Source organism: Acomys minous, assembly GCF_964271855.1.
Source record: "Acomys minous genome assembly, chromosome: 1".
In the NCBI taxonomy this organism is placed as follows: domain Eukaryota; kingdom Metazoa; phylum Chordata; class Mammalia; order Rodentia; family Muridae; genus Acomys; species Acomys minous.
Genome location: NC_140483.1, coordinates 97,002,328 through 97,029,772, shown reverse-complemented (window position 1 = coordinate 97,029,772; position 27,445 = coordinate 97,002,328). Strand labels below are relative to the sequence as shown.

The following is a 27,445-nucleotide window of genomic DNA, read 5'->3' as shown; positions in this document are numbered from 1 at the left end:
TTTTCAACAGGGGAGGACGCTGTCTGCCATGCTTAAGAGGCAGCAGGCAGTTAGGTTTACCAGCTCCACCTCGGCCTCTCCAACCTGACAGATGTGGGGAGCTGTCTAGCACTCTCAGCCTTAAGCGCTTGTGAAGATCATTAACACTGCCTGCCCTGTGAAAATATATTGCATGTACGAGGGAAAGGAGGTGACATCTTGAGAGCCATGGAGTTAATGTGCTTGCCACCTGGGGCCAGAAAGAACATTCATTCAAAAAACAGGGTGCAATTACCAGAATGTACAATCTAGTCTGTGTTGCACTCAGTAGCCTCGGAAGGACTCAGTAGAATGTGACAGCACTCAGCACCATTAAAGATTACTTATCCTGGTGCAGCGTGTCCCCAGTAACAAAGACACAAGTTTCTACCTGGATTTGATGGACTCTCACATTCTGCCGGCAAAGCCACACTTCCTGCATATTACAATACCAGAATGGATGAAGGAAAAAGCATACGATCCCACAAGCTGTGGTTTCTTAGGAAGGGGCCGCTGAATTAACCAAATCTATTGTGGGATGGAGTTTATTTGAGGCGGGGTAATTAGCAAAGTGGAGGTCATGATCTCCATCCAAGAAGCAAATGTTTGCCAAACACAGTAACAAAACAAATCCCAGGGGCTGGAGAGATGGTTCAGCAGTTAAGAGAACCGTCTGCTCTTCCAGAGGTCATGAGTTCAATTCCTGGCAACCACATGGTGGCTCACAACCATCTATGATGAGATCTGGTGCCCTCTTCTGGCGTGTAGGGTACATGTAGATAGAACACTCATATACATAAACTAAATAAATCTTTTAAAAAATGAATCCCAGTGTGAAGAAACAAGGGGTATCTTCTCATGTGTTGAGATAAAGGTATGCACGTAAGGCTCACATGAAGACAAGTGAATATATAAATATGGAATTCTGGACAGGTAAATATTTACTTAAAAAACACTTCACAATAGCAAGTACTTCTAAGTGCAAGTATTTATATTACGATTCAACTATTTAAGGTGGTCTGCACACTGTTCTCTGTAAATAGACTTATTGCCCATTTAATTTTGCTGAAAGTCTTCCAACCTTTGGTTAAAAACATCATTAAAGTCTGTTTGTGTGAAGGGACCCTGGAATTCTATGTATCTCTAACCCTTGTCCCTGTTGGCCACATCTGTTTTCTTCTGGATTGCTCCTGGATTCCCTACTGTTTTAATTAGCATCACCAACCTTTCTCCAACCAGGTGCCTGGGCTAGAATTTCTAGAGCCATTCTGAGCGCCTTCCAGCATCCTACAAGGCACACAGCCTCATCAGCTTTATCCTTGCCACTGAGTCCTACCCTCTTGAGCTCCTGTTCTGATTAAAGTTTCCTCATTATTTCTCCTAGATTTCTATAAGTGTTCAACTCTTCTTTTGCTTTTCGTGTCAACACATGCCTATCCTTCCTCCTTCTCCTCCCTACAGGATGCCAATCAAACCTTATCACCTAAGTAGTTATCACTACCTTCTGTTAATTCTCAAGCCTTATCCCTTCATTCCCTGACCAGAATGCTAAAGGAAGGGAACCACCCCCAAGAAGCCCTAACCAGAATGCTAAAGGAAGGGAACCCCCCTCCGCCCCCCAAGAAGGGTGATCTAATATTTAAAGGATGCAGTAATAACTGAAGCCAGTAACCAAATAAAGCCCCTGAACTCAGGAGTCCTTAAGAAAAGACTTGAAACATTTGTTGCATTTCCTGGTTTTAAAGTCATACGGGAGAACTAACATTTCTATATATGAAGAGAAAGCATCAACAGTCACACTATAGGGTGTCTTAATTTTAGTCTGAGATGTATGTACTTCTGTAAGGGTCACCACTTGGGGACAACAGAATGCATGCTAACTGAAGAACACCTCTCAAGCCCTAGAAATGAAGCTGCCTTTTATGTTCTTAGAGAACCAGAATTGGGGTGACACTTGCTTTAAGCAACCGACTCAGGTGGAGTTTAAGCAGCTTTGTAACAATTACACAAAAGATCACCTGTGACGGGCCAGAGTCTGCAAAGGCTATTTAATGCCAAGCACCTTAACTGAACTGAGCACATCCCTCATCCCCTCCCTACCAGGCCTCGCGCACTGCTACCAAGGCAGAATTCTACTCCTGGTAGTGTAGGTGAGACATTTCTTCATACATGTCGGAGCAGAAGAAATGAAGAGAGAGAAACTGGTATCTTGGGATGCACAATAAGTCAGGTTGAGATGTCAGATTCACCCATCCTTCCCTTTCAGGCTCCACTGCTACCACACATGGCACTGATCATGCATGTAGAAGGTATCAGGACCACGCTGATACATACAGTAGGACACAGGGCAAAATTTCAAGGCACAGTCTGCAAAAAGGAATGTAAAATTCCTCTAATAACTTCATTATGTGTTGAAAAACTACTTAAGGTATGTTAAATTAAATTTAGTACTTATAGCTGGGTATGGGGAAGCACACCTTTAGTCCCAGAAGGCAGAGGCCAGGATGGATCTCTAAGAATTTGAGGTCAGCCTGGTCTACAAAGCAAGCCCAGGTTAGCCAAGGCTACACAGAGCAATCCTGTCTCAGAAAAAAAAAAAGAATTAATCTTGGCTGATCTTTTTCCTGTTTTTATATAATAACCACAAACTGTGAGGGTGTATGTGTACCTCACATTCAATTTCTTCTGGCCAATACTGCTCCAGTACTGTGTTGTTGTTTTTTTAAATACTAGGAACTGAATCCAGGGCAAACATTATACCACAGTCCTTCAAGTGCAATTCCTAATATATGTATTGATTATTGAGTATTACCTGCCTTTAGCATTATAAAGAGTACAAAATCTCTGCTGTCAGGGCTATGTGGGGAGTGGAGCTAAAAGAATCTAATTATTACTATCACTATCACACAATTTGATTATTCAAGTGTCGAACTTGTGTTGCATTAAATCTGTACCTGAACCAGCTCTACAGACGGAGACCATGATGTAGCATCATGGAATGGCAATGCTGTCCCCAGTGCTGTGAGATATTCCCCTTTGACATATGCACAAGGTCAAGGGGCCCCCTGACCCAGTGCTGCTGCTCCACCATCTGGGTGGTTTCCGCCAGAGATATTTGCATGGAAGGGTTTAATAGTTACATACACACATTTAAAAATGATTCCTGCAAATCCCTGGGTTCCACCCCTCAGAATCTTGCTTCCTAACTACTCAGTTTGATCCAGAGAGAAAAGCCTAATGTTCTAAATTCAAAATGCAATTCTCAGCCAGTGGCATATTCTAAGTTGATAGCAAACTATACTAATGAATAAATGGCTATAGTACACAGGTATTGAAATGGTGGATTTAATAAGTTACATTTAAAATGAACACAAAAACAGTGTAAAGTTCTTTTTAAAACACACCCACCCATATCTACCCAGTCTTCCAGCCCACAACTCATGAGGCAATTTGTGTCACAAGGCAGGCTTTTTAAGTTAAAAAAAATTAAGGAGACCAATGGTGGGGCACAACTTTAATTCCAGCACTCTGGGAGGCCGAGGCAGGCCGATCTTGAGAGTTCGAGGCCAGCCTAGTCTACAGAGTGAGTTTAAGACAGCCGAGGCTATACAGAGAAACCCTGTCTTGAAAACAAAACAAAACAAAAATTAAGGAAATGAAGCCCACATGAAAGGAAGTGTGATCTGGGAAGGCCCTCTGCCTCAGCAGCTTCCTCGACGCTGAGCACTGAAGAGGCAGAGGGCAGGGATCTATGGTTAAATCTCGGTACCCATCTATGAGCGTGTGGCAGGGAAGGATAGCTGTGTGTTAAGATAACAAAGAGAAACCCCACCATTACAGTCAGTGGCGCTTTGCTCCTGAGTAAGAAGAGAGGCGTGAATGACTTCCCATTCCTGTGTGGTTTCAGATCCCCAGTCTTTCCTGGAAGTTTCTGACTCAGTGGGTGACGGAAGACACTAGAAAGCATAATTGTCTCCAGCTACTCTTGATCTGCTCGTTGGCTTCAGAATCCAAATCCCAGCACGATGAGACACATGTGTACAGATTCCACAGGGCATTTGGTTTCTGGGTAGCAAACAGTTACAAGGCAAACAGTTACTCGCTGCCTTGAATTTCTGAAATGGTAAGATAAACAGAGCGAGGAGGAAGGAGTTTTCTGGAAAAGCTATTTTGCTCTTGGTGGACACTGTGTCAGTGACCTAAGAGAGCCACAAATCATATGGTACTGGTGCTTCTTCAACATGGGTGAGTATACTTATATTCTCCAAATATGTATGCTTCAAGATTGATTGATTGATTGATTGATTGATTGATTTATATGTATATGAGTGCTCTATTTGCATGTACACCTGCAGGCCACAAAGAGGCATCAGATCACACAATAGATGGTTGTGAGCCACCATGTGGTTGCTGGGAATTGAACTCAGGACCTCTGGAAGAGCAGACAGTACTCTTAACCACTGAGCCATCTCTCCAGCCCCTTGAATATATATGTTTTAAAGAAAATGTGCTTAAAAACATGTTAGAATGGCCTTTCTCAGTGACCTCATATTAGCTACAGAGCTGGGCACCTGACAAGTTTCTAATGTGTATGAAGCATTACATATTTGCCCCAGGAACTGATGGTCTTAATTGCAATCCAGAAATAAATGACAGCAATTTTGAATCCAGGTATGGTGGCTTACACAAGTACAAGAGAGGCTGTGATAGGAGGAGTGCTGCAGGCTCCAGGCCAGCCTGGGCTGTGGAGTAAGGCCCTATCTCAAATAATAAAGAAATGACAGCAATCTTCATTTTTGTTTTTTGGGAGTTTTTGTTTGTTTGTTGTTATTTGGTTTTTTTGAGACAGGGTTTCTTTGTGTAGACCTGGCTATCCTGGACTCACTTTGTAGACCAGCTGGCCTTGAACTCACGGTGATCCGCCTGCCTCTGCCTCCTGAGTGCTGGTATTAAAGGCGTGCGCCACCAATGCCTGACATCAGAAATCTTGCTTTATCCCATTTACTTCCAAATTTGGCACAGGAGATCTGCCCATAAGGGACACTGGAGGAAATGCAGATGTCAATGCTAGAAACAGTAGCCAAACTAGCTCTGTGGTTTTCACTGTACACACGGAACATATTTATAGATTGCGTTATTTCCTTCCTAACTTTGAACTCAAAAGTTAACAAGAAGCTGGTTATGGCTGTATAGGCCTTTGTTCTCTCTCCTCCTGAAGCAGAAGCAGGGGGAATCTCTTTAGTTTGAGGCCACCCTGGTCCACATAATAAGACCCTTTCTCAAAAGTATACACACACATACTCAGACAGACAGACAACACATACACACAGACACACAGTCACACAGGCACACATGCACACACATACTCAGACAGACAGACACCACATACACACACAGACACACAGTCATACAGGCACACACACACAGACACACTGATCCACAGTCACACAGGCACACACAGACACACATGACCACTTGTCAACTACTGAACTGTATCTTCAAAGGCTAATGGGTTTCTGGAGATGGTTTTCAGATTGGCATCTAATTTGATTATTTTATTTTCTCTAGCACGTGATCAAAGTTGGCTGTTAAAACCCCACAGAGCAATTGGCAGAACAATACTTTTGTTTCCTTTCAATGTAGCATGCTCGAGAGCTGCCCTTAGGTCTAGGAACATCTGGGGTCAGTTTTCTCTTCTCCTCACCATAGCTGGCTTGGCAACAGAGCTCTTTAGCTTTGGGTTATAATTAGAAGTCAGTCATCACTCTACATAAGCAAATTGTAATTGCTGCTTGGGTGAAGTCCAACAAATTTGGCCATCAGTACCTCGTTAAAGGAAATGTCTGGCAAAAAAACATAATAACAAATGCCATGCTCAAACAATCTAGATCAGCAGTTCTCAACCTGTGGGCCATGACCCCTTTGAGGGTGAAAGGACCCTTTCACAGAGGTTGCACAGCAGATAGTTATATTACAATTTATAATGTTAGCAAAATTACAGTTATGAGGTAGCAACAAAAATAATTTTATGGTTGAGGTCACCACAATACAAGGAACTGTTATTAAAGGGTCAGTGTTAGGAAGACTGAGAACCATCTCTAGATGATCAAACAGTGGCTGCCTAAGTGTGGGATTTTATTACAAGTTACAGTGTTATTAAGTCATTTATAGCCTCACAGTTGACGAGGACAATACTCTTATTAGTCTCCCATAAACACAGAATCCCCATGGGGCCAGAAACTTCCATGTATATTTACATGTGCTCCCATGTGTTGTCTGACATTCCTGGGTCTTTCCATTCATTTATGCAATGGGAATTACGGTCCCTCGCCACAGCATCTGTCATTTTTACTTCTCACATGGCGGCTGGGTTTGCACCTGTGTCTGTGGAGTCGGTTGTAATCATCTCCCCCTTTAGGAGCCCCAAAGCCCATTTTGTGGCTCTGCTCTTGCTCACCGAGCTGTCTATTTTCTGACCTGGTTCTCCAGCCTCCTCTGTGACTCTGGGGATAAACTGGTAGTTTCAAGAGAAAAATAGAATAAAATAAGATCCATCCTTGTTAAATCAGCCAGTCGTTTTCTATGGCTCACAGCCCAGTGCCCCCCCCCTTCTACGTCACACTGTAGCTCAGCTGTCCGTTTCTTTCATCTCCATTCCAGACCTAATACCCACGACCCTGCCTGCCCTGGCGCAGTTCTGCCCTGACTGGTCTTCGTGTGTCCATTTTGTCCCTCTTAACCCAGGCTACAATAACCAAAGCGGCCTTTCCTAATGAATGCTTAGCATTGTTCCCTATAAAATCTCTTGATCATTTAAAAACATGTTTCGGATGTGACACAACCAATGCAACTCAATATGAACTGGCTCCTGACTCTCCAGTCACAGGTGTCCACCGGCTGCTGAGGAACAAAGAAAACGTGTCACATCCATGGAATGGGGAGTTATTTCACGGTCAAACTATAAAGCCCCACCATAGATAGCTCCAGCGCAGATGAGACCCGAAAGCACGGCCACTAAAGTCCTGCCTGTATTCTTAAAGCCTGTTCTCTTCAACTTTCCATAAAGATCAACGAAGCTTCTATTTTCCCTCGGAGATACCTGAAAGATATTTAAGTTAGCTAATTCCATGCTCCGGATTCACAGCTGCTTTTACAAGAGGCCGGGCCTTAGCTTTTGTAGGCAGGCTTTGAGGACACCGGTCCTTCAGAGACTGCCACCTGCGCAGGCAGCATCAACTCATCGCTCGCACACTGCCTTTGACTCACATCACCTTGCTAACGGCGCTTCCCTGCCCACTCTCACAGAAGAGCAATGAGAATCGCTCAGAAGGCTTCAATTCTCCATCTGATCAACTCTCCATCTGATCAACTCTCCATCAGATCAACTCTCCATCAGATCAACTCTCCATCAGATCAACTCTCATCTGATCAACTCTCCATCAGATCAACTCTCCATCTGATCAACTCTCCATCTGATCAACTCTCCATCTGATCAACTCTCCATCTGATCAACTCTCCATCAGATCAACTCTCATCTGATCAACTCTCCATCAGATCAACTCTCCATCTGATCAACTCTCCATCTGATCAACTCTCATCTGATCAACTCTCCATCAGATCAACTCTCCATCTGATCAACTCTCCATCAGATCAACTCTCCATCTGATCAACTCTCCATCAGATCAACTCTCATCTGATCAACTCTCCATCTGATCAACTCTCCATCTGATCAACTCTCCATCTGATCAACTCTCCATCTGATCAACTCTCCATCTGATCAACTCTCCATCAGATCAACTCTCATCTGATCAACTCTCCATCAGATCAACTCTCCATCTGATCAACTCTCCATCTGATCAACTCTCCATCAGATCAACTCTCATCTGATCAACTCTCCATCAGATCAACTCTCCATCTGATCAACTCTCCATCAGATCAACTCTCCATCAGATCAACTCTCATCTGATCAACTCTCCATCTGATCAACTCTCCATCAGATCAACTCTCCATCTGATCAACTCTCCATCTGATCAACTCTCCATCTGATCAACTCTCTATCTGATCAACTCTCCATCAGATCAACTCTCATCTGATCAACTCTCCATCAGATCAACTCTCCATCTGATCAACTCTCCATCTGATCAACTCTCCATCTGATCAACTCTCCATCTGATCAACTCTCCATCTGATCAACTCTCCATCTGATCAACTCTCCATCAGATCAACTTTCCATCTGATCAACTCTCCATCTGATCAACTCTCCATCAGATCAACTCTCATCTGATCAACTCTCCATCAGATCAACTCTCCATCTGATCAACTCTCCATCTGATCAACTCTCCATCAGATCAACTCTCATCTGATCAACTCTCCATCAGATCAACTCTCCATCTGATCAACTCTCTATCTGATCAACTCTCCATCGGATCAACTCTCCATCTGATCAACTCTCCATCTGATCAACTCTCCATCTGATCAACTCTCCATCAGATCAACTCTCCATCTGATCAACTCTCCATCTGATCAACTCTCCATCTGATCAACTCTCCATCTGATCAACTCTCCATCAGATCAACTCTCCATCTGATCAACTCTCCATCTGATCAACTCTCCATCAGATCAACTCTCATCTGATCAACTCTCCATCAGATCAACTCTCCATCTGATCAACTCTCCATCTGATCAACTCTCCGTCGGATCCACCCTCCTTACTAGCCCTCCCTGCTTCTTCCTGAGACCCACCAGGCCACACCAGTCAGGTCCCATAGCAAGTGGCCTCTCCTATGGCCTCTACCCGCTCCAGGTGGCCCACAAGGGAGCCTCCGTTCCTCTCCTGACCCAAAAGCATGGCTCTTGAGGATACTTAAAGCAATAGCCATTACTGCTTGTGTTCATAGGAAGTTTGGTTCTCTAACATAAGAAGCCCTGCCAGGGGCTGCACTGATAGCCCAGGCTGCTGGTGAGCCACCTCTGCTCCAGCCTCGTGGCACAGAACACCCAGAACAGCATTCCAGGCAGGAGAGGCAGCCATAGGACAGTGCTGACTGATGCAGGGCCAGAGCTAGGCTTTAGAAGCATCTTCTGTACTTGTCTAGGTCCCAGCAATCACAAACTGCTCCCAGCAGGACCAGGACAACCAGGGCGAAGGCAAAGGTGGTCCTCCTGTGAGGCTGTGACAAACTTCATCCACCCTTCCTGTTCTCCTTCCCTCACTGGCTCACCTCGCACTGGCAACCACTACCACTACCTTCCCACAAGCATTGCTTGCTTGCTTTCTTTCTTTCTTTCTTTCTTTTTTTTTTTTAATGTTTTGAGACAAGGTTTCTCTGTGTAGCCTTGGCTGTCCTGGACTCAATTTGTGGACTAGGCTGGCCTCAAACTCAACTCACAGCAATCCACCTGCCTCTGCCTCCCGAATGCTAGGATGAAAGGCATGTGCCACCATACCCGGCTTATTGTATGCATTTCTTGTAAGCATTGCTTGTGTGCTTAATTCTGTCTTAGCTCTTGCTTCTCAGATGGCCAAGCTTAGCACATCCAGGGTAACAAATTTACACTTTCTGAAATCAGCAACTTTCAAACAGGCCTCCAGAAAACTGGCATTTTGTAAGAATTTGAGAATTAAACTCTCAGGTTTGAAGTTTCTCCTTCTCCATACCATTCTTCTGTATCTTCAAAGGGATGCTAATAACAACCAAAAAAAAAAAAAAATCAGGATTTTAAATAGGTGTATGAAATAATCACTCTCCTAATATTAAAGCATTTTCTCTAGCTTTAAATTCACCCAGTTCTGATGAGAAGGCAGACAATACTAAGTAGTTTCTTGGACTCAGCTCCATCTGTGTCCATCTGTCTGTCTGTACTGTAAGCTTCTTCAGGGGAGCACCTCTCCCATTCATGTTCTAACAAGTTGTAGGTCACCAGCAGCAAGGACTCAATAGATACCTGATGATGGAGGCAAGATGTGAAGCCAGGAAATGCAGAAGTGGGTCACAGAGATCAAGGCGGGACAGAATTCCCAGATCTCCCTGGGAATATGGAAACGCAATTAACAGGCACCTGCTGTTTTTATTGTACAAACTATAGGAAATACACCTCAAGCTTCATTTGTATAAACTCAAGAAAGTAAGGGAAGATTAAATAAGGATCACTACAGGTAATATTAACTTGCCCAGGAGCTCTGCATCACTGACACCACAGCCTAAACCAATCACTCGCCTCTACGGAGTACCCAAACCATGGAGTCTGGGATTAGGAGGGTAAGTTGTAGGAACTTGTGTAGACAGACATACATGTGTGGATTACACATGCATAGACGCATTAATTATAGGTCACAATTAATAACATATATAGACTTCCTCTGTCTAATACATTTCACTACACTCCAGACTTACTCAAACATCAACAGATATGGCTGACAGCTGTAATTATATTTCCTTTTAGTAAGCAGAAAGAAAAATCTCATTCCTTCCTGTCATGTGATTGAAAGTTTTCTTACACCAAGATATCAATCTACTCAAGATAGTCAAAAGTTGGCATTTACTAAATAACCTAATGACTGTAAACAAACAGAAGAAAATGTTTGAGGATTAGATTATTCTGCATAACTTGATTCCTTCATGACTATTTAATTAAAAAAGCAATTTGTTTCACTGAGTGTTAGCATGTTTATGATGATTACATTTTTACTGCAACAATGAAAACAAGTGTGTTGGTGCAGACCCCAGACAATGACACTTTAAGTAGCACTTCTCAGAGCACATTAATTCATCTAAATTATACCTTGGCGGTGGGGAATTTTTTTTCCTACATGTCGATGATTTAAAACCCAATTAATTTCTCCCTGCTGTTTAAATGCTCGCAACAACACTGGCTTAAGCGGTGTGCTTTTGTGTGCATCTAATGACTGCAAAGAAGGAGATAGTCTGCAGACTAGCATTGGGGGAAAAGACAGGCAAAGATGTCTTCCTTCCCTCCTCCTTCACTAGTTTTTCCAGAAGGTACCAGATGTGAAATCAAGTTAAAGAACAAATATGTGTGGCTGGGGATGTAGCTGGGTTAGTAGTGTGCTGGCCGAGGATGCACAAAGCCTGGGTTCTCTTCTCAGCACGGCATAACCCGGGCATGGCGGCACACACCTATAATCTATGCTTAGCAGGGGAAGGCACGCTGACTGGAAGCTCCAGGTCGCATTTAGCTATCCAGTCAGTTTTAGGCCAGTCTGAGCTACATGAGACCTTGGGTAAAACCAAACCAAAGGTAGAGCCTACAACACTCTATGAGAATACAAAGTCATCCCAGGTTTTTTATTACATATGAAAGACTCCATGGGAAAATGGTCTGCACAGTGGGTCCCACAGAGCGCAGCTCTCAGACACTTTTCTGCTGACAGGCCTGGGAAGAACATAAAAGCACAGCTCTTGTCATTTCAAGTTGCCAGCATGTCATTTGTCCTCCGAGTCTGCCAAACTATACATATGAGTTGCTGTATCTATCTGCTTCAGGCACTATAAATCATTTCACAATGAAGCCACGGTAAAAAATAATCCTTAATAATTTAATTAAGTATTTTATGCAAAAATCATAGAAGAGCAAATAATAACAAATAGTTGAACAGAAGTAAAAGATATACAAAATTGGCAAGCAGAGGTTGAAGAAAACAAAGAAGCCTATAATTTTAAAAAGCCTGACAATTTGGCAGCCGGATAGGGTAACATGTAATATCCTGGAGAAGATATTCTCTCTGTTTAATATGGGAAACAATGAAAATGCTAATTGACTGACTGTGGGCAGGAGGAAAAGGGTCACTCATTCCTGCCCCACAGGTACAGTTTTCCTCACGAGCTGTCACAGACATCACTCGACTAAACACACCACTTCTCAAGCAATTGCTTATAAAGTTTCAGGATAATCATTCCTGGCATTAAACTGGAGTACAATGTTAAAAGTAAACAACCTGTCTGTCTGTCATGCAGACAGAGCACTCCCATTCCTTCCTCATCTGGCATGAGCTCACAGACCCTCTAGAAGAAAGGGCCCTGGGCACTGTTCTAGCCCAGAGACAGAGCAGAACCAAAGGACTCCAAGCGCCGCAGCTGGGGCTCCTACATAAGGCCTGGCAGAGCATCAGAAAGAGGAGTGGCAGGCCATGTGTGTGCTCCACTCTGCCTCCATTCTGCCCTAAGAACACCCCTCAGCACTGCTAGATAGGAGAAAGAGGAGGGGGGAGGTGGGGGGTGGGGGGAGCTGGGAGGGGAGAGGGAGGAGAAACTGCGGTGGGATGTATTGTATAAGAGAATATGAAAAGAGTTAAAAGAAAATTATGTGATAAACTCTCTCCACCAGGTTTTAATGTAAATTTACCATGCAAGTGCACGTGTGTGCAGGTGTGTGCCACAGAGTGCATGTGAACATCAGAATACAGCCTGAGTATTGGGCCTCACTTTCTACCTTACTTGCAACAAGGCTCTATGATGTTCACTGATACACACACCAGGCTAGCTGCCCATGAACTTCCGGCAATTCTCGACTGCACGATGGGAAAAGCAGCATTACAGATGTGCGCAGCATCACATCCATTTTCTATGGCCTCTGGGGACTGGAACTCTGGTCCTTATGCTTTGAGGTTGAGTGCTCTACCTACTGAGCCATCTCCCTTGCCCAGATAAATCTTGAAAAGATATACATGACATCAATTGGACATCACTGAGCGCTTTTACACACTGAAGACTTTGTAGGTCACCAGTGATCTCTTTCACATAGTTATCTTTTTTTTAAATTAATTGATTATTAAACTCTCATCGCATAGTCCACACAGAAGAGGCCAGGGTTAAATCTAGCTTACAGTCATAATTTGCCAACCCCACACCTAGGATTTGAGCACATCTGCCTTTAAGTGCCATCAACCTTACACAGTATGTTTCATTCTGCTAATGTTTTTGCATTTAACTCTGTCAAAGATCCAGTTACTTTTTTCCCTAGAGCTACAAAAGTTTGAGCCATGGCAGCTTCAACATCAAAAGAGCAGAGACAACTTGACAGACAACTCTTGCTAAGTCTAGACTCAGTGAAACCGAGACAAGGTGGGGTGCACCTCCTTCCTACCCATTTCCTGCAGCATAGGAACCAAATGAGATGCCCTCTTACCTTGCTGGAGGGACATCGATATTGGAGGAAACCACTTTTCGCTTTTGCTCAAGAAGACAAATGGACCGAGTGTTTTCTTTTTCTTGATCTAGGATCCAGTTGGCTTTTTTGGTGTCTGCTGTTTTCACATCTTCCTCCATGGCCAGTGGGAACAAGTGATGAGATATCTTCTTATTGGAGTCTCGTTTTAAGTCCTCTGATTGAAACGTGAAGGTCATTTCTCGCTTAAAACTCCCTACCTGCAAAATACAACACAGAAAGAAATTCTTAAAGCAGAGTCTTAAGTTCTTCTCTGGCAGGTTGTAGTGATGAGAGACTACACTCTCTGCCATGTTGGTGGTGGCTGATTGTTTAGATGGGAGAAATGTGACATGGACATAAACAGCTAGCATTGAAAGGTATTTGAGGCCCGCCTGGTCTACACGGAGTGCTGCAGGACAGCCAGGGTTACATAGAGAGACTCTGTCTCAAGACAACAACAACAAAAATATCACAAACTCAAGAGATGCTTTTTTTTTTTGCAAGACTTAAATGCACTAGGTCTCTATGCCTTTAAGTTTTAAAACTATCATGCTTAATAGCAGACAGCTAAGATCAAAGGCAACTTATCTTTGACTATTAATAATGACCTTAGTTTTAATGAGTAAGGGATAAGACAAACATGAAATCAAAGCTCAGTGGATTAGATCCCATTATTCCCAATATTTGAACCACTGGGAAAAAGTAAAGTGAGGTTTTCATGAGGTAATTACCTTTTACGAATCAACTAAGCAGCAAATTAACTCAACTCTTGAGTCTGCAAGAAGTATCAGACTATCTGGTCTTCTGAAATCTACACTCAGTGAAGTGCATTTCAAAATAAATTCACCAGGAAGATATTTCTCAAACAAATTATAAAACAGGCCGTCCTCTCTGTAGGCTCAGTGTGTGTTTACCCAGTTTTTTCTGAAACACAAGCCATGTTTGCTTGTTTCTATTAGGTTTACATAAAAATTAAAAAGAAGACCTTACTCAAACATTTCTACTTATGAAATTGAAAGCCGTAAGCACAACATATCTTCAAGGTAAAATATATTGACAATAGCAAGAGTGTAGTGTTAATCACTACAAATTCCCAGACCAAATGACAACTCGGCTACATGTATGTACCTGACAAGCACAGGACTTCTCCAGTTGAGGTCATCTGCAGAGCTCTCAGGGCTCTGGCAGCTCGCTCGTTAGTCTTCCCAGCGATGGAGAGTGGAGCTCAACTTAAGTGGGCTACATGGCCGACCACAGCCAGCTCCGTAGGAAAAGGGCAGCCATTTTGGGGGGCGGGGTCTACTAGCAATGAGTCACCACAGGTTTTAGACCGATTTAATGAAGCACAACAAGAGTCCTAGAAAAGTGAGTGGTGCTGTAAAGTGCTGCTTTGATGACACTCCCATGCAGCAGAGGAGCAAGAGAATGAGTGTTGGCTGGCAAAGGCAGTGAATACTGTAGGAGGTTATGGTCGGAAAGTGAACAAATTACAAAGCTTCTAAATGTCTCTCACTAATCAATGCATTACATAACGTTGTCGTCTTCGTCCCGTTCCCCCCCCCCCCCCCGCCCCCAATTCGGCTCAAAGGGTGACAGGAAGGTGGTGTTTTACTTTTGTGGTGGCCTGTTCCTAGCTTGCACCAGGAGACTTTAGACTCTAGGCAACGAAAATGGAGCAGAGGCGCCTCGGTGTGGATTATCAGCAGTGTCTCCTACACGCCAAGTATCACACAAATTACATATTAACGAAGTTCTCCGCCAACAGTGTTAACCTGAAACAGTAATTGACAAACCATGCCTCTCTCGGGGCCAACTGGACTGTTTAAACAGCTTCCCATCAAAATTCTAAAGTTAAAGACTAGAGAAATGCAGCTTTTGGCCTCACAAGTTGAGAGAAAAATCTGAGGCAAATAAATACAAGCAGAATAAATTTCCTACAGAAATGATATAAAAACCGTATGTTATGCTCCTCTTGGTAAAGGACACATGGTAAAGAGGGTAACAATACTCTATCTACTTCCTAAACAGAAACAACACTTGGTAGTAAGCAGGAATTTCAGCAATGGAATGAATCCCAGGGACAACTGACTCTTTACTTAAAAATGAGTGGATTAATCAAAAGACTAAAATAACTACAAAAGTGAGAGAGATGTTAAATCACTACTAGGAAGAAACACTGTCACTCTCAGCTACTGCAAATGAACACCGGGCCTGGTAAGTAAGAGAGGAGAGAAGCAAAGCATTGCATCCTATCCATGGGCTTTCAAAGAGGTAACCGTGCAATGGCAGAGGGACTGATGGTTGCCTAGTCCGAGGAGTGGACATGCTGGCTGCCTGCCCGAGGTAGGGAGGTAATGCATGAGGTGGTGGGAACGCTTGACAAACAAACCACAGCAGGATCTGTTCAGTGCGGAGTTTATTAAAGTCCACCCACCCGTACTCTTACAATGGGATCAATGTTACGATCAAACTGGTTGGAAGGCGCCACTGAGGAGAACAACCAAAACAGCAGCGACTTTGGTGTGGGTGGGATGCACCCAAGAACCCCTAGACCAGAAATTTGGAGATTGTGAGACGTACGCATAAACTTAGTACTGCTATGTGTAATTTTGTTTTGTTTTCTTTTTCGAGACAGCGTTTCTCTGTGTAATAGTCCTGACTGTCCTGGAACTCTCTTTGTAGACCAGACTGGCTTCGAATTTAGAGATCTGCCTGCCTCTGCCTCCCGAGTGCTGGGATTAAAGGTGTGCACCACCACGTCTGGCTTTGTTTTGTGTACTTTTAAACACCGCTACAAGCAGTGACATGGCTGTACTTTGCATTGGTTAAACACAGCTAAAATCTAAAAGATCATTTTTGTAATTCATTCACCCGGAAAGGAACTTTTTACACTTCATCTGCTCAAAGACAAATTTCCCCCCTATGTTTTCACAGCCCTAGTGTTCCTGCTGATCCACAAGGTCTAGGTGTTTCTTTTTTTGAAGCTGATGTCAAATAATTAGGTGACTCATAAATACAAGCGAGTATTCTCTCAATGGAAATGGTGCCATCTGAGAAATTATTCTATGCTATGGCTCCAAACAGGCAAATAATTTGACAGATGACAGCTAGAAACAACAGTAACAAAAATGTGAATGGAAAGAAACCAGCAGCAGCGGTGGTGTGTGTGTGTGTGTGTGTGTGTGTGTGTGTGTGTGTATGTGTATGTGTGTGTGTGTATTTGTATGTGTGTGTGTATGTGTGTGTGTATGTGTGTGTGTGTGTATGTGTGTGTGTGTTTGTATGTGTGTGTGTGTGTATGTGTGTGTGTGTTTGTATGTGTGTGTGTGTATGTGTGTGTATGTTTGTGTGTTTGTATGTGTGTGTGTATGTGTGTGTGTGTGTGTGTATGTGTGTATGTGTGTACACACACACTTGTGAGCACATGCATCAAAGAAAGGTAGGCTAGATAAGTATCCAGAAGTGACTACAACCAGGTAGAAAGGTCAGCTGCTTCCGGAAAGGGTTCTAATTGGCAGGAAGCAGGTGATGTGACCCCTCAAAAATATGTGCCTGTTTATCTTACTGGAGCCTGTGTATCTCGCAAGCCGCCTGGTTCACCACAACCAACGTCTCTGAATGGATAGCTACAGGAAATGTAGTAACAGTGCTGGGGTAGCCTTAAACACACATCCAGGAAAACCTAAAGCTCTTAGAGTTTTATGCCCCCCTCCCCCGCTTAGCACATGAAAAACCGGAAGGCAAAGGAAGGTGTCACACTCTGACCTGATTCCCTACAGCACTGCTGGCCGTAGAAACCCCGAGAGATGGATAAGAATCTCCCTGGCAAGAGACTCACTAGCCTTCAAACACAGTTTTAACCATCTAAGGAAGGGAGCTGCCCTTCATCCTCGGGTCCAGGAAAAGCTACCAAGCTCGATCCCAGTAAGGCCGTGGGTGCGGTGAAATATCAAGATGGAAGATGAGAAAGTCTAGGGGGAAAGTACAAAGTAGAGATTTTGGGAAAACTGTCCTGTAGATTTCCTGCCCCCCCACCCCCCACCCCCACCAAAAAATGGATTTCTCCATGTAGCCTTGGCTGTCCTGGACTTGCTTTGTAGACCAGGCTGGCCTCGAACTCACAGCGATCCACCTGCCTCTGCCTCCTGAGTGCTGGGATTAAAGGTGTGTGCCTGTAGATTTTTAAGGACAATGTCTCCTGCACAAGAAAGTGTTTTGTGGCTGTTGCACACGGATGAGATGGGGGCACAGGATAAACTGTATTACCACAGGTGAGTCTACAATATCTGTATCTACAACAAATCTTTACTTTCAACTGCATTTTTAGGAAGGCCTAAGCTTATTGAGCAGAATGCCAATCAATAGCCTCTGGCCGCACTGTAACATTTTACTTTCCAAAGTTTCTATAGCATTGAAATGTATTTTCAGTTTTTGTTTCCCATTTTTCATTGCTTGATTCACACAAAAATACTTGCTTATTAAGGTTTCAACTGAAATGCATAGGGGAAAGTTTCTTGTTCTTCCTCAGTCCCCCTCATCCTGCCCGGCCAGCCCGCGCCTCCACAGAGCAGCTGTTAGCAACTTACCACAAAGCCCCAGTTGTTTACAGTGTGGTATCTAGCTGTGTGTCTACACCAACTACATGGAGAACCGAGGTGTGGGCGCAGTTAAGCTACATGTGTTCCTCAGACTGGCTGCTTGGCTGCACAGGCTGTCAAGGGCATCTCTGCATGACAGATCCACCATAATTCTGTATTTTGAACATCATATTTCACACAATGTCCTTTTTTTTTTTTTCAGTTTCTTCAGGTTAAGACACTTTTTAAATTTTTTAAATTATTAAAAGTAATAAGCATCACAAGGTATCCACACTCCAACAGAGGTTAACATGTTCGCTCTCCATCTACTTAGAAGCACATGTAAGCTAAGGCCCACAGTGGACATGATTTTTCTGCCTTTAAGGAACAAAACCCTATGTCCAAAGCCATATGTCCCAGAGCACTGAAGACTAGAGGACTCATTTATTTCATATGTAACAAATCACACACACATACAAAGACACATACGCAATGTAAGCAATAACATGGTAAGATTTTTACTTTACAAACAGGAAATTTAAAATGATGAAGTTGGGGGCTGGAGAGATGGCTCAGTGGTTAAGAGCACTGCCTGCTCTTCCAAAGGTCCTGAGTTCAATTCCCAGCAACCCCATGGTGGCTCACAACCATCTATAATGTAACCTGGTGCCTTCTTCTGGCCTGCAGGTGCACAAGCAGACAACACTGTATACATAATAATAAAATAAATCCTTTTTAAAAATCAAGTTGGCTTTTTTGCTGATGAGAATCACAAAATTTATAAGAGAATAATAATTATGCTTCTTCGGTATTTTATTTCAGTTTGGTGGTTTCTAGCTGGTTCAATTTTAGTTTTTGTTGTTTGGATTTTTTTTGACACAAGATGTCACGTGTCCAAGCTGGCCTCCAACTTACAATGTAGTTAAACTAAGGATGACCTTGAACTTTTGATCGATCCTCCTGCCTCTGCCTCCCAGGTGCTAGGATTTCAGGCCTGCACTCCCATACTTAGTTTATGTGGAGCTGGGAATCAAACCCAGAGCCTTGAGTACGATAGACGAGAACCCTACCAACTGAGCTACGTCCCTAGCTCCCCCTAGCTCTGGACGGTGAGAGGTTAAGGAAACTGTTTTTGTTTTTTGTTTTGTTTTGTTTAGATAATTTATTTGGATTACATCTTAATTGTTATCCCCTCACTTGTATCTTCCCGTTCCCCATCCGTCCCTCTTTCATCCTATTCCCCTCCCCAGGACTGTGACAGAAGGGGACCTCGACCTCATCCCCCACTATAAGATCACAGCCTATCAGGTCTCTTCCTGGTTGCCTGCTTACTCTTCCTCTGAGTGTCACCAGATCTCCCCACCAAGGGGAAGTGGTCAAAAAAGGGGGCACCAGAGTTCATGTCTAAGTCAGTCCCTGCTCTCCACACAATTGTGGAGAATGTGGTGTCCATTTGGCTAGATCTGGATAGGGGTCTAGGTTTACTGCATGCATTGTCCTTTGTTGATACAGTAGTTTGAGCTGAACTGCCTGGGTCCAGATCCCCCAGCCTTGATGGTCTTCTTGTAGGTTTCTAGGACCCTCTGGATTCTTTTATTTCCCCGTTCTTCCTTACCTCTCTCACCTAGCGTCCCAATAGGAAGTCTTAAATAGTACTGATAGGAGCATACAGAGTTTAGAAGGCTAACCTGGAATAATGAAGCTGAATCTGTGTATAAATAGAGCAACTCTGCATGTAAGTAGAGGGGAAAGAAAACACACAAAGATGTTCACCACAGAAATGATTACAGTGTGTTAAAAAGGTATGAAAATATTTATCAAGTCAAATATTACCATTCAAATGTGCACAAATAAATGTATGGAGAGAAACAAAATATAAGGCCACAAAAAGGATATTACAAATGAGCTTATGTAATATGACCTCAGAGAAGAGGACTGTGTATAGGTGAAATAAGAAACCAATTTAAATGCTAACAAATGTATTCATTAGTAACAAATGTACTTATCAGCCAAGTTTTCTATTTTGTTTAGTTTTCAGTATCCACATATAATTTGATATTTTAAAACTTGTATTATTTTATAGTGAAAAAAGACATTTTCATATATATATATATGCTTTCTTGTACTGGTTTTCCATGATTAATATATATATTTTTGAAGCCTTTTTAATCGCATACATTGCTCAAGTGACACTGTTTTCCTGTGAGTCTCTAAATGCTGATCTACAATGAACTCCATAGTCAGTAAAATAATGGTATATCTGTCAATAGTTAATCACAGGACAAGACTGTTGAAGCTTTTTTGGCTTCTGACAGCAGCTTTCTCATCAATCTACGCCATAGTTGGTACTGAATGAGAATTTGCTGCAGCTAACAGGGATGCCTAAGTATACGGAGATAAGCCATGGATGGGCTAGAGAGATGCCTCAGCCAACAGGAATGTTTGGTAAGTATAGGAGATAAGCCAAGGATGGGCTAGAGAGATGCCTCAGCCAACAGGAATGTTTGGTAAGTATAGGAGATAAGCCATGGATGGGCTAGAGAGATGCCTCAGCCAACAGGAATGTTTGGTAAGTACAGGAGATAAGCCATGGATGGGCTAGAGAGATGCCTCAGCCAACAGGAATGTTTGGTAAGTATAAGGAGATAAGCCATGGATGGGCTAGAGAGATGCCTCAGCCAACAGGAATGTTTGGTAAGTATAAGGAGATAAGCCATGGATGGGCTAGAGAGATGCCTCAGCCAACAGGAATGTTTGGTAAGTACAGGAGATAAGCCATGGATGGGCTAGAGAGATGCCTCAGCCAACAGGAATGTTTGGTAAGTATAAGGAGATAAGCCAAGGATGGGCTAAAGAGATGCCTCAGCCAACAGGAATGTTTGGTAAGTATAAGGAGATAAGCCATGGATGGGCTAAAGAGATGCCTCAGCCAACAGGAATGTTTGGTAAGTATAGGAGATAAGCCATGGATGGGCTAGAGAGATGCCTCAGCCAACAGGAATGTTTGGTAAGTATAAGGAGATAAGCCATGGATGGGCTAAAGAGATGCCTCAGCCAACAGGAATGTTTGGTAAGTATAAGGAGATAAGCCATGGATGGGCTAGAGAGATGCCTCAGCCAACAGGAATGTTTGGTAAGTACAGGAGATAAGCCATGGATGGGCTAGAGAGATGCCTCAGCCAACAGGAATGTTTGGTAAGTATAAGGAGATAAGCCAAGGATGGGCTAAAGAGATGCCTCAGCCAACAGGAATGTTTGGTAAGTATAAGGAGATAAGCCATGGATGGGCTAAAGAGATGCCTCAGCCAACAGGAATGTTTGGTAAGTATAGGAGATAAGCCATGGATGGGCTAGAGAGATGCCTCAGCCAACAGGAATGTTTGGTAAGTATAAGGAGATAAGCCATGGATGGGCTAGAGAGATGCCTCAGCCAACAGGAATGTTTGGTAAGTATAAGGAGATAAGCCATGGATGGGCTAAAGAGATGCCTCAGCCAACAGGAATGTTTGGTAAGTATAGGAGATAAGCCATGGATGGGCTAGAGAGATGCCTCAGCCAACAGGAATGTTTGGTAAGTATAAGGAGATAAGTCATGGATGGGCTAGAGAGATGCCTCAGCCAACAGGAATGTTTGGTAAGTATAAGGAGATAAGCCATGGATGGGCTAAAGAGATGCCTCAGCCAACAGGAATGTTTGGTAAGTATAGGAGATAAGCCATGGATGGGCTAGAGAGATGGCTCAGCCCGGAAAAGCTAGGCTCACAACCAAAAAGATAGTCATGAATGAGTCCCTCTTGTTGATAATTCCCTAATTCTACCCTTGCATTAGCTAACAGTGTTGATCAGTCTTAAAAAGACCACTGCCCGTTGTGTTCTTCATCCATCAGAACATTAATAATCAGGTAAGGATTCCTTCTATGACCTCGGAACTTGGTTCTTCATGTTTCTAAATATCTCTTCACGAATGAGTGCTTATTAGCCATTCATTCTCCACCCCAGCAGGATATCCAGTGGGGGTTCTGTTGTTTAGCTTACATATTTCAAGTATATTTTTCAGAGGCTTGGAGTCGTACTTGACAGGTAAGGTAGTCAGTTTGCATGTGGATGTTGGTTTTGCTTTTGAAAATAGCTCTTTCAAATCTGCCTGTCTTAGCACTCTTTTCTTGAGTAGCATCTTCATCGAAGGAATCAGGAAAGTTTTTGGTTAAGCTAGAAAAAGTGTGTGATAAATGATAACATGGTTGGGATATCTTTTTGCTGAAGACAGGCTGTCTTGTTTCTTCTTCCATTTCTCCTTTATACTCTGTGGGTCTGTTCAGAAGAGAAGGCTCTCGAGTCTTTCCGTTGTGCTACAGACTTAGTTTTTTGAGGTTTAGAAACAGAACTGGGTTTATCATATAAAGCTATGAACATTTCATAATTTTTTTTTTTTTACAAAACAACATTCTTTTTTGTATTATGTTATAACATGGGGAGTAAACCTTTTTGTCAGTCAGGAGCCACATTCGCATGTATGCTGTGTCATGGAAAATTATCAGATTTGTGTGGCTTTCTTCAGCTTTTGAGGCTGGGAAGTCCAAACTCAAGGATGGAATGGGTTTGGTGTCTGGTCTGTCCTTTACAGTTGACACTGTCTCAGTGGCCATGGAATAAAGTACTACCTCTGTTGGAGCAAGGTCAATTGTCTTGGCGTTTGGGTTTTTGAGTCTATATCCTCAAAGCATAGGGGAAGCAAGATCATCTGCTTCACTGGACGGGGCGCCCCGGCTCAGTCAGTTCCGGTTGACTCACTTTCTTCTGTAACGAAATCATTCACTTCTGCAGGTATTTTCTCGCCTGTTTAACAGAATCTGCTGAGTGGTCTGTGGATACATGAACTTGTCAGCTCTGCTTTCATTTTGATCTATCCCATGGCAGATCTCCTCCTGTTTCTCCTCTACTACTCTCATGTATGTATTTCTTAAAGGAATAATAAATTACTTCAAATAATGCATCCACTGGGACTATTAGGTCCCTTGTCCGCTAGCATCCCTGAGTTATCCTGCACTAAGTAAGCCTCCTCCAGCTCCTGCTCCCACACATAGAATCTCTCCACACCTCCCTCCCTCCCTCCCCCCCACACTCACACACACTCACACACACACATCACACACACTCACACACACATCACACACACTCTCCCCCTCACAGAGTCCCTCCACACACATCACATAGATCATACACACTCCCTCACACAGAATCCCTCCATATCTCTCTCTCACACACACACACACACACACACACACACACACACACACACAGAATCCCTCCACACATCTCTCTCACACACACTTACACACACACACAGAATCTTTTGAACACATCACTAACACACACACACACACACACACACACACACACACACACACACACACAGGCTTCCCCACACAGAATTCCTCCATATCACACACACACACTCCCACACAGAGAATCCCTCCACACATCTCTCTCTCTCTCTCACACACACACACACACAGAATCTTTTGAACACATCACAAACACACACACACACACACACATACACACACACATACACACACACTCCCCCACACAGAATCCCTCTACACATGTCACACACACATTACCCAGGGTAATTTCTTTCAAGAGAACAAAGATGTTCAATTATATGAAAATACTACCAATTACCAATTACCAACCGACAAATCAAACTCAGAATTTTTACTCCAGTGAGCAGCTTTTGTTGTTCTGAAGAAGATAATCAGTGCATGTATAAATACAATGCATTTGGGGAAACTGCAATTTAAAAAAAAAAAAACAAGTTCAGAGCATCTTGGATTCCTACTACAGTCTTGGATGCTGTAAATGTTGTCCTCAGATCAGCACTAGAGCGCATCCATCTTTCTTGATCAAAAAAAACCAAAACAAAACAACAACAACAAAAAACTCCTGACTTGCAGAGAAATGACAGCCACACGTGCCACAAACAAGGACGGTGCCAAGACTGCCCACATACTTCACTCATCCATTCTGACCCAAGAACACTGTAGCTGGCTTTCCTCCTGACACATTGCCTCTGCGTGTACAGGACTGAGATGCCAAAGAGTACGTGTCAACAGCGACTTGCAATTATGTTACTCATCCCACCCAGCCAGACGTGGGGCTGGCGCAAGAACAACCGCATTTCCAGGAATAATCTATAGAAAGCTAAGCCAGCTGCCTTCTAAGACTTTCTGAAAAATAAGAAAGTATTACAGAAACTCTCAGAGACAGCATGAAGTTCAAGCCACAAGGAAACACAGCGGGGAACAGGTCATGAAGGCACATGAGTGGGTCCCCTAACAACCCCTTGAGATCTCGCCACAAGGTCTCCTGGCAAACTTCTAAAAAGAGTTATTCTATTCCTGATTACAGGTTACATTTGGATTTATTTCTAGAACTTTCTTTCCTAAGACACACAGTTTCCACGTTTGGTGTCCAATGATGACATATTACACACCGTGAGGAACCTTCAATCAGCCTAAGGCAGGCACCAGACGTTCCTACCGTGCACATACAACACTCACACAAAACATGCTTACACATAAAAATAAAAACAAGTCTTTAAAAAAAATAAGTGTTCTAGTAAGACTCTAACTAGGACTCCGAGTCAAGGAGTCCTCTAAAGGATACCTCTAAAAGATACCTCTAAAAATAGTCAACAGGCCTCTATTCTCTTACTTGAGATTAATTCCTTCAAATTCACAGAAACATAGGTTAGAGGGCAAAACTACCCAGTTCTATCTGTAGTAAAACCACTTTTAAAACAATTGCTTCCATAGTAGCCCTTAAATTTTTGTTTGTTTGTTTTTCAAGACAGGGTTTCTCTGTGTAGCCTTGGCTGTTCTAGACTCACTTTGTAGACCCGGCTGGCCTGGAACTCACAGCAATCCACCTGCCTCTGCCTCCCAAGTGCCGGAATTAAAGGTATGCACCACCATGGCCAGCAACTAGCCCTTAATTTTATTACTCCCTTGGCCTGATGAATTTCTGCTGCGTGTTCTACATGGAGCCAGAACAAGTGACCTGTGACAACCAGGCTGGTTTGGTGGCAGTATCCACAGTGTCAGAGGTCAAGCAGAGGGGCAGGACTGGAGGCCCATGTTAGGTTTGGAGTCAACACTCTCTCTGTCACTAGTGTTACAGTGCCCAGGTCATTACCACGAGCGTGCACTTACTATCCTGACAGGTTACTAGCCAGTGAGGCATGACTTGGCTTGCTGAGTTGGAGATTAGTCAGCAGCATGCTTCGGACAGAAAGTCATGGCACAGCTCTCTAGTGGACAAGACCTGGCTACGGTTCAGGCCTTCTATTAACATTATGTAAGTGTTTGGTTTTGGTTTTAGATCCTTTTAGAAAAGCCTTGAAGGGGGGCGGGGGAAGTCTGTAAAGCCCAATGTTAAATCCAAGCTCAGCTAACTTCCTCTGTTTATCTTTTCTAGCCAAATAGCAGAACAAAGGGGAAATCAGTATTATTATGGGCCAATCTTGTTTAACTTTGAATGCAGAAATCTGAGCTTTTTTGCTTTCATTTACTTTATACTGTAAGCCAATCGCAGGTACTCACCGGGTCAAGTCCTTTGGGCTTGACCTGCAGACTCTGTCTGTAATGCATTATGTCCCAACACCTCCACAGTCAGCACCCAGTCAAGCATATGCAGTGTCCCCTCCATCTCTGCTTCCGTCTCTGCCCTATGTGCCCAGTCTTCTCATTATTACAGGGTAGTCTTATCCCTTGAACAGTCAGATCATGTTTCTTCTTGCTCAGAACACTCCAGTTATGCCCCTCCCCACTGTCCCAGGATGAGTAAAAGCCAGCGCCCTGCAGTGACCTCCAGGACCTCACCTGAAACTACATGTATCCAACTGTCTATCTTTTCCCTCCCCTCTCCTTTCTACCCTGCTGTAATTTAGATCTATACTGTCATCACAAAGTCCCATACCTGAAAGGCTTGGTCCCTAGGTGGGGACTGGCACTACTGAGAAATTGTAAACTGTAAGAGATGAGGCCTCACCCAGGTCTTCACTGTAGGCACTGTCCCTGGGCCCGCCTGCTGCTGCTTCTTGCCCGTTCCAGGGGGATGTGAAGGGGCTCCCTTGCTGCACACTCCCACAATGTTTCAAAACAGTATGATGACCCAAACAACCTGATTGCCCAAACATGGGCTGATACCACCAAAACTATAAACAAAGGTAAATTTAGTGTCTCCCTGGACATGGTGTACACACCTGAAACCTCAGCACTCAAGAGAATAAGGCGAGAAAACTGAAGAGTTCTAGGCCAACCTAGGTAACATAGCAAGAGCCTGTTTTAAAGAAACAAACTCAATGGCAAGTTGACCAACAGACCACCTACCACGTCTCTTGACCACGCAGCCACACCACGGCATGGGACTTTGCACTGCTGCTCCAATTCCCTAAAAACATTCCTCCTTCAAATACCATGGTCTGTTTCCTCACTCGTTCTCCTTAACTCAAGTCTCTTCAAGGGACAGCAACCATGACACACCATTAAAACAGCCAAAGTCCTTTCCCACTTACACACCTAATTCTGCTCCATCCTATGGAGTGCACCGTTTTTATTTTATTACAGCCTAGGGTGGGCTGTTGGATCAGAACAGTAGCTCTGTGAGGAGAGGACAGTAGGCATTTTATGTTTTAGGGGCAGATGCGTTGCCAAGACTAGGAAGGGGAGTGTCCGAAGCATGGCCACCTTTCCCATGGGATAACCAAAGGGAGTTCCAGGGGGCCCCAGCAGTACACAACAGCCCACCTACGGAAGCCCAAGGCAAGCAGACTCCCAAGTTCACACAGCTGGCAAGTGAAAGGTCCCAGAATGCTTCCATCTCAAAGCAACATCCGAAGCTGCAACTGTGAAAGAGTGAACTGTACATCGCGTAAGAGAACAACATGGCCGCCATCTTGCCTTCTGTAAGTTTTCAGCTTCACTTTATGGAGAATTTCATCTCTGGAACTGCAGCCCTTTTTATAATAAAATCTATATGAAAAAGGAGTTTGCTTGGTTGTTAAATTACATGATTCTCAACCTTTCTATCAAGTATCTGCAGGTTAATACAGGACAACACTTCAGGGAGATATTAAGGCAGAATTTTAGAATGAGTCACAGTTAATATAACAAAAACTTCAAAATCGTCAGGAGTAAGGGTTCCATCAACCAGTGTGAGAGGCTTAGAGGGCATAAGGACCAGCTGGGCCCCAGTTATGCCACTGTTTCTACCATCTGTCTATGGCTAACAGCGAACTCAGCCCATTCATTCCCGTAGTGCATTCTACCATTTACAAACAATAATAAAATAAATGATAATAAAAAGCCATTTGGGTGTCTATCATATTTGTAGAAATGGAGGCCACTTTTCTCCTGAGGGGCAGCTAGTCTACACAGAGCTGTCCATAGGTAGCCACAGAGAGCGTGGCTGGTAGACAGGCAGAGCCATTTCCAGGGAGCTGGGACCCAGTCACCTCTTCTCCCTGAAACCTGCAGAACTCCCTACCAGTGGGGGCCTTCTGGGGACCACAAACTTACAGAGCCTCTGGGAGAGTCACGCCTCTCTCCCCAGTGCACGCTCTACTCTGGGCTGCCAGTCTGAACTCTGTGGGCTCCTGTCCAATCCTAGGCATGAATACA

The 27,445-nt window shown here is 43.6% G+C and overlaps 1 protein-coding gene across 2 annotated transcripts in view; it reads right to left on the bottom strand.

Annotated features, from left to right (window-relative positions):
* Positions 1-27,445, bottom strand: part of ZNF704 (zinc finger protein 704) — a 185,963-nt gene that overhangs the window by 118,859 nt on the left and 39,659 nt on the right. For both annotated transcript variants that reach the window (XR_014780071.1, XM_084786077.1), the window contains exon 2: positions 13,165-13,403. Coding sequence is in view for 1 of the 2 variants with exons in the window: in XM_084786077.1 (XP_084642203.1) it covers positions 13,165-13,403 (239 nt within the window). In the remaining variant the exon portion in view is untranslated. The remainder of the gene's footprint in view (positions 1-13,164; positions 13,404-27,445) is intronic.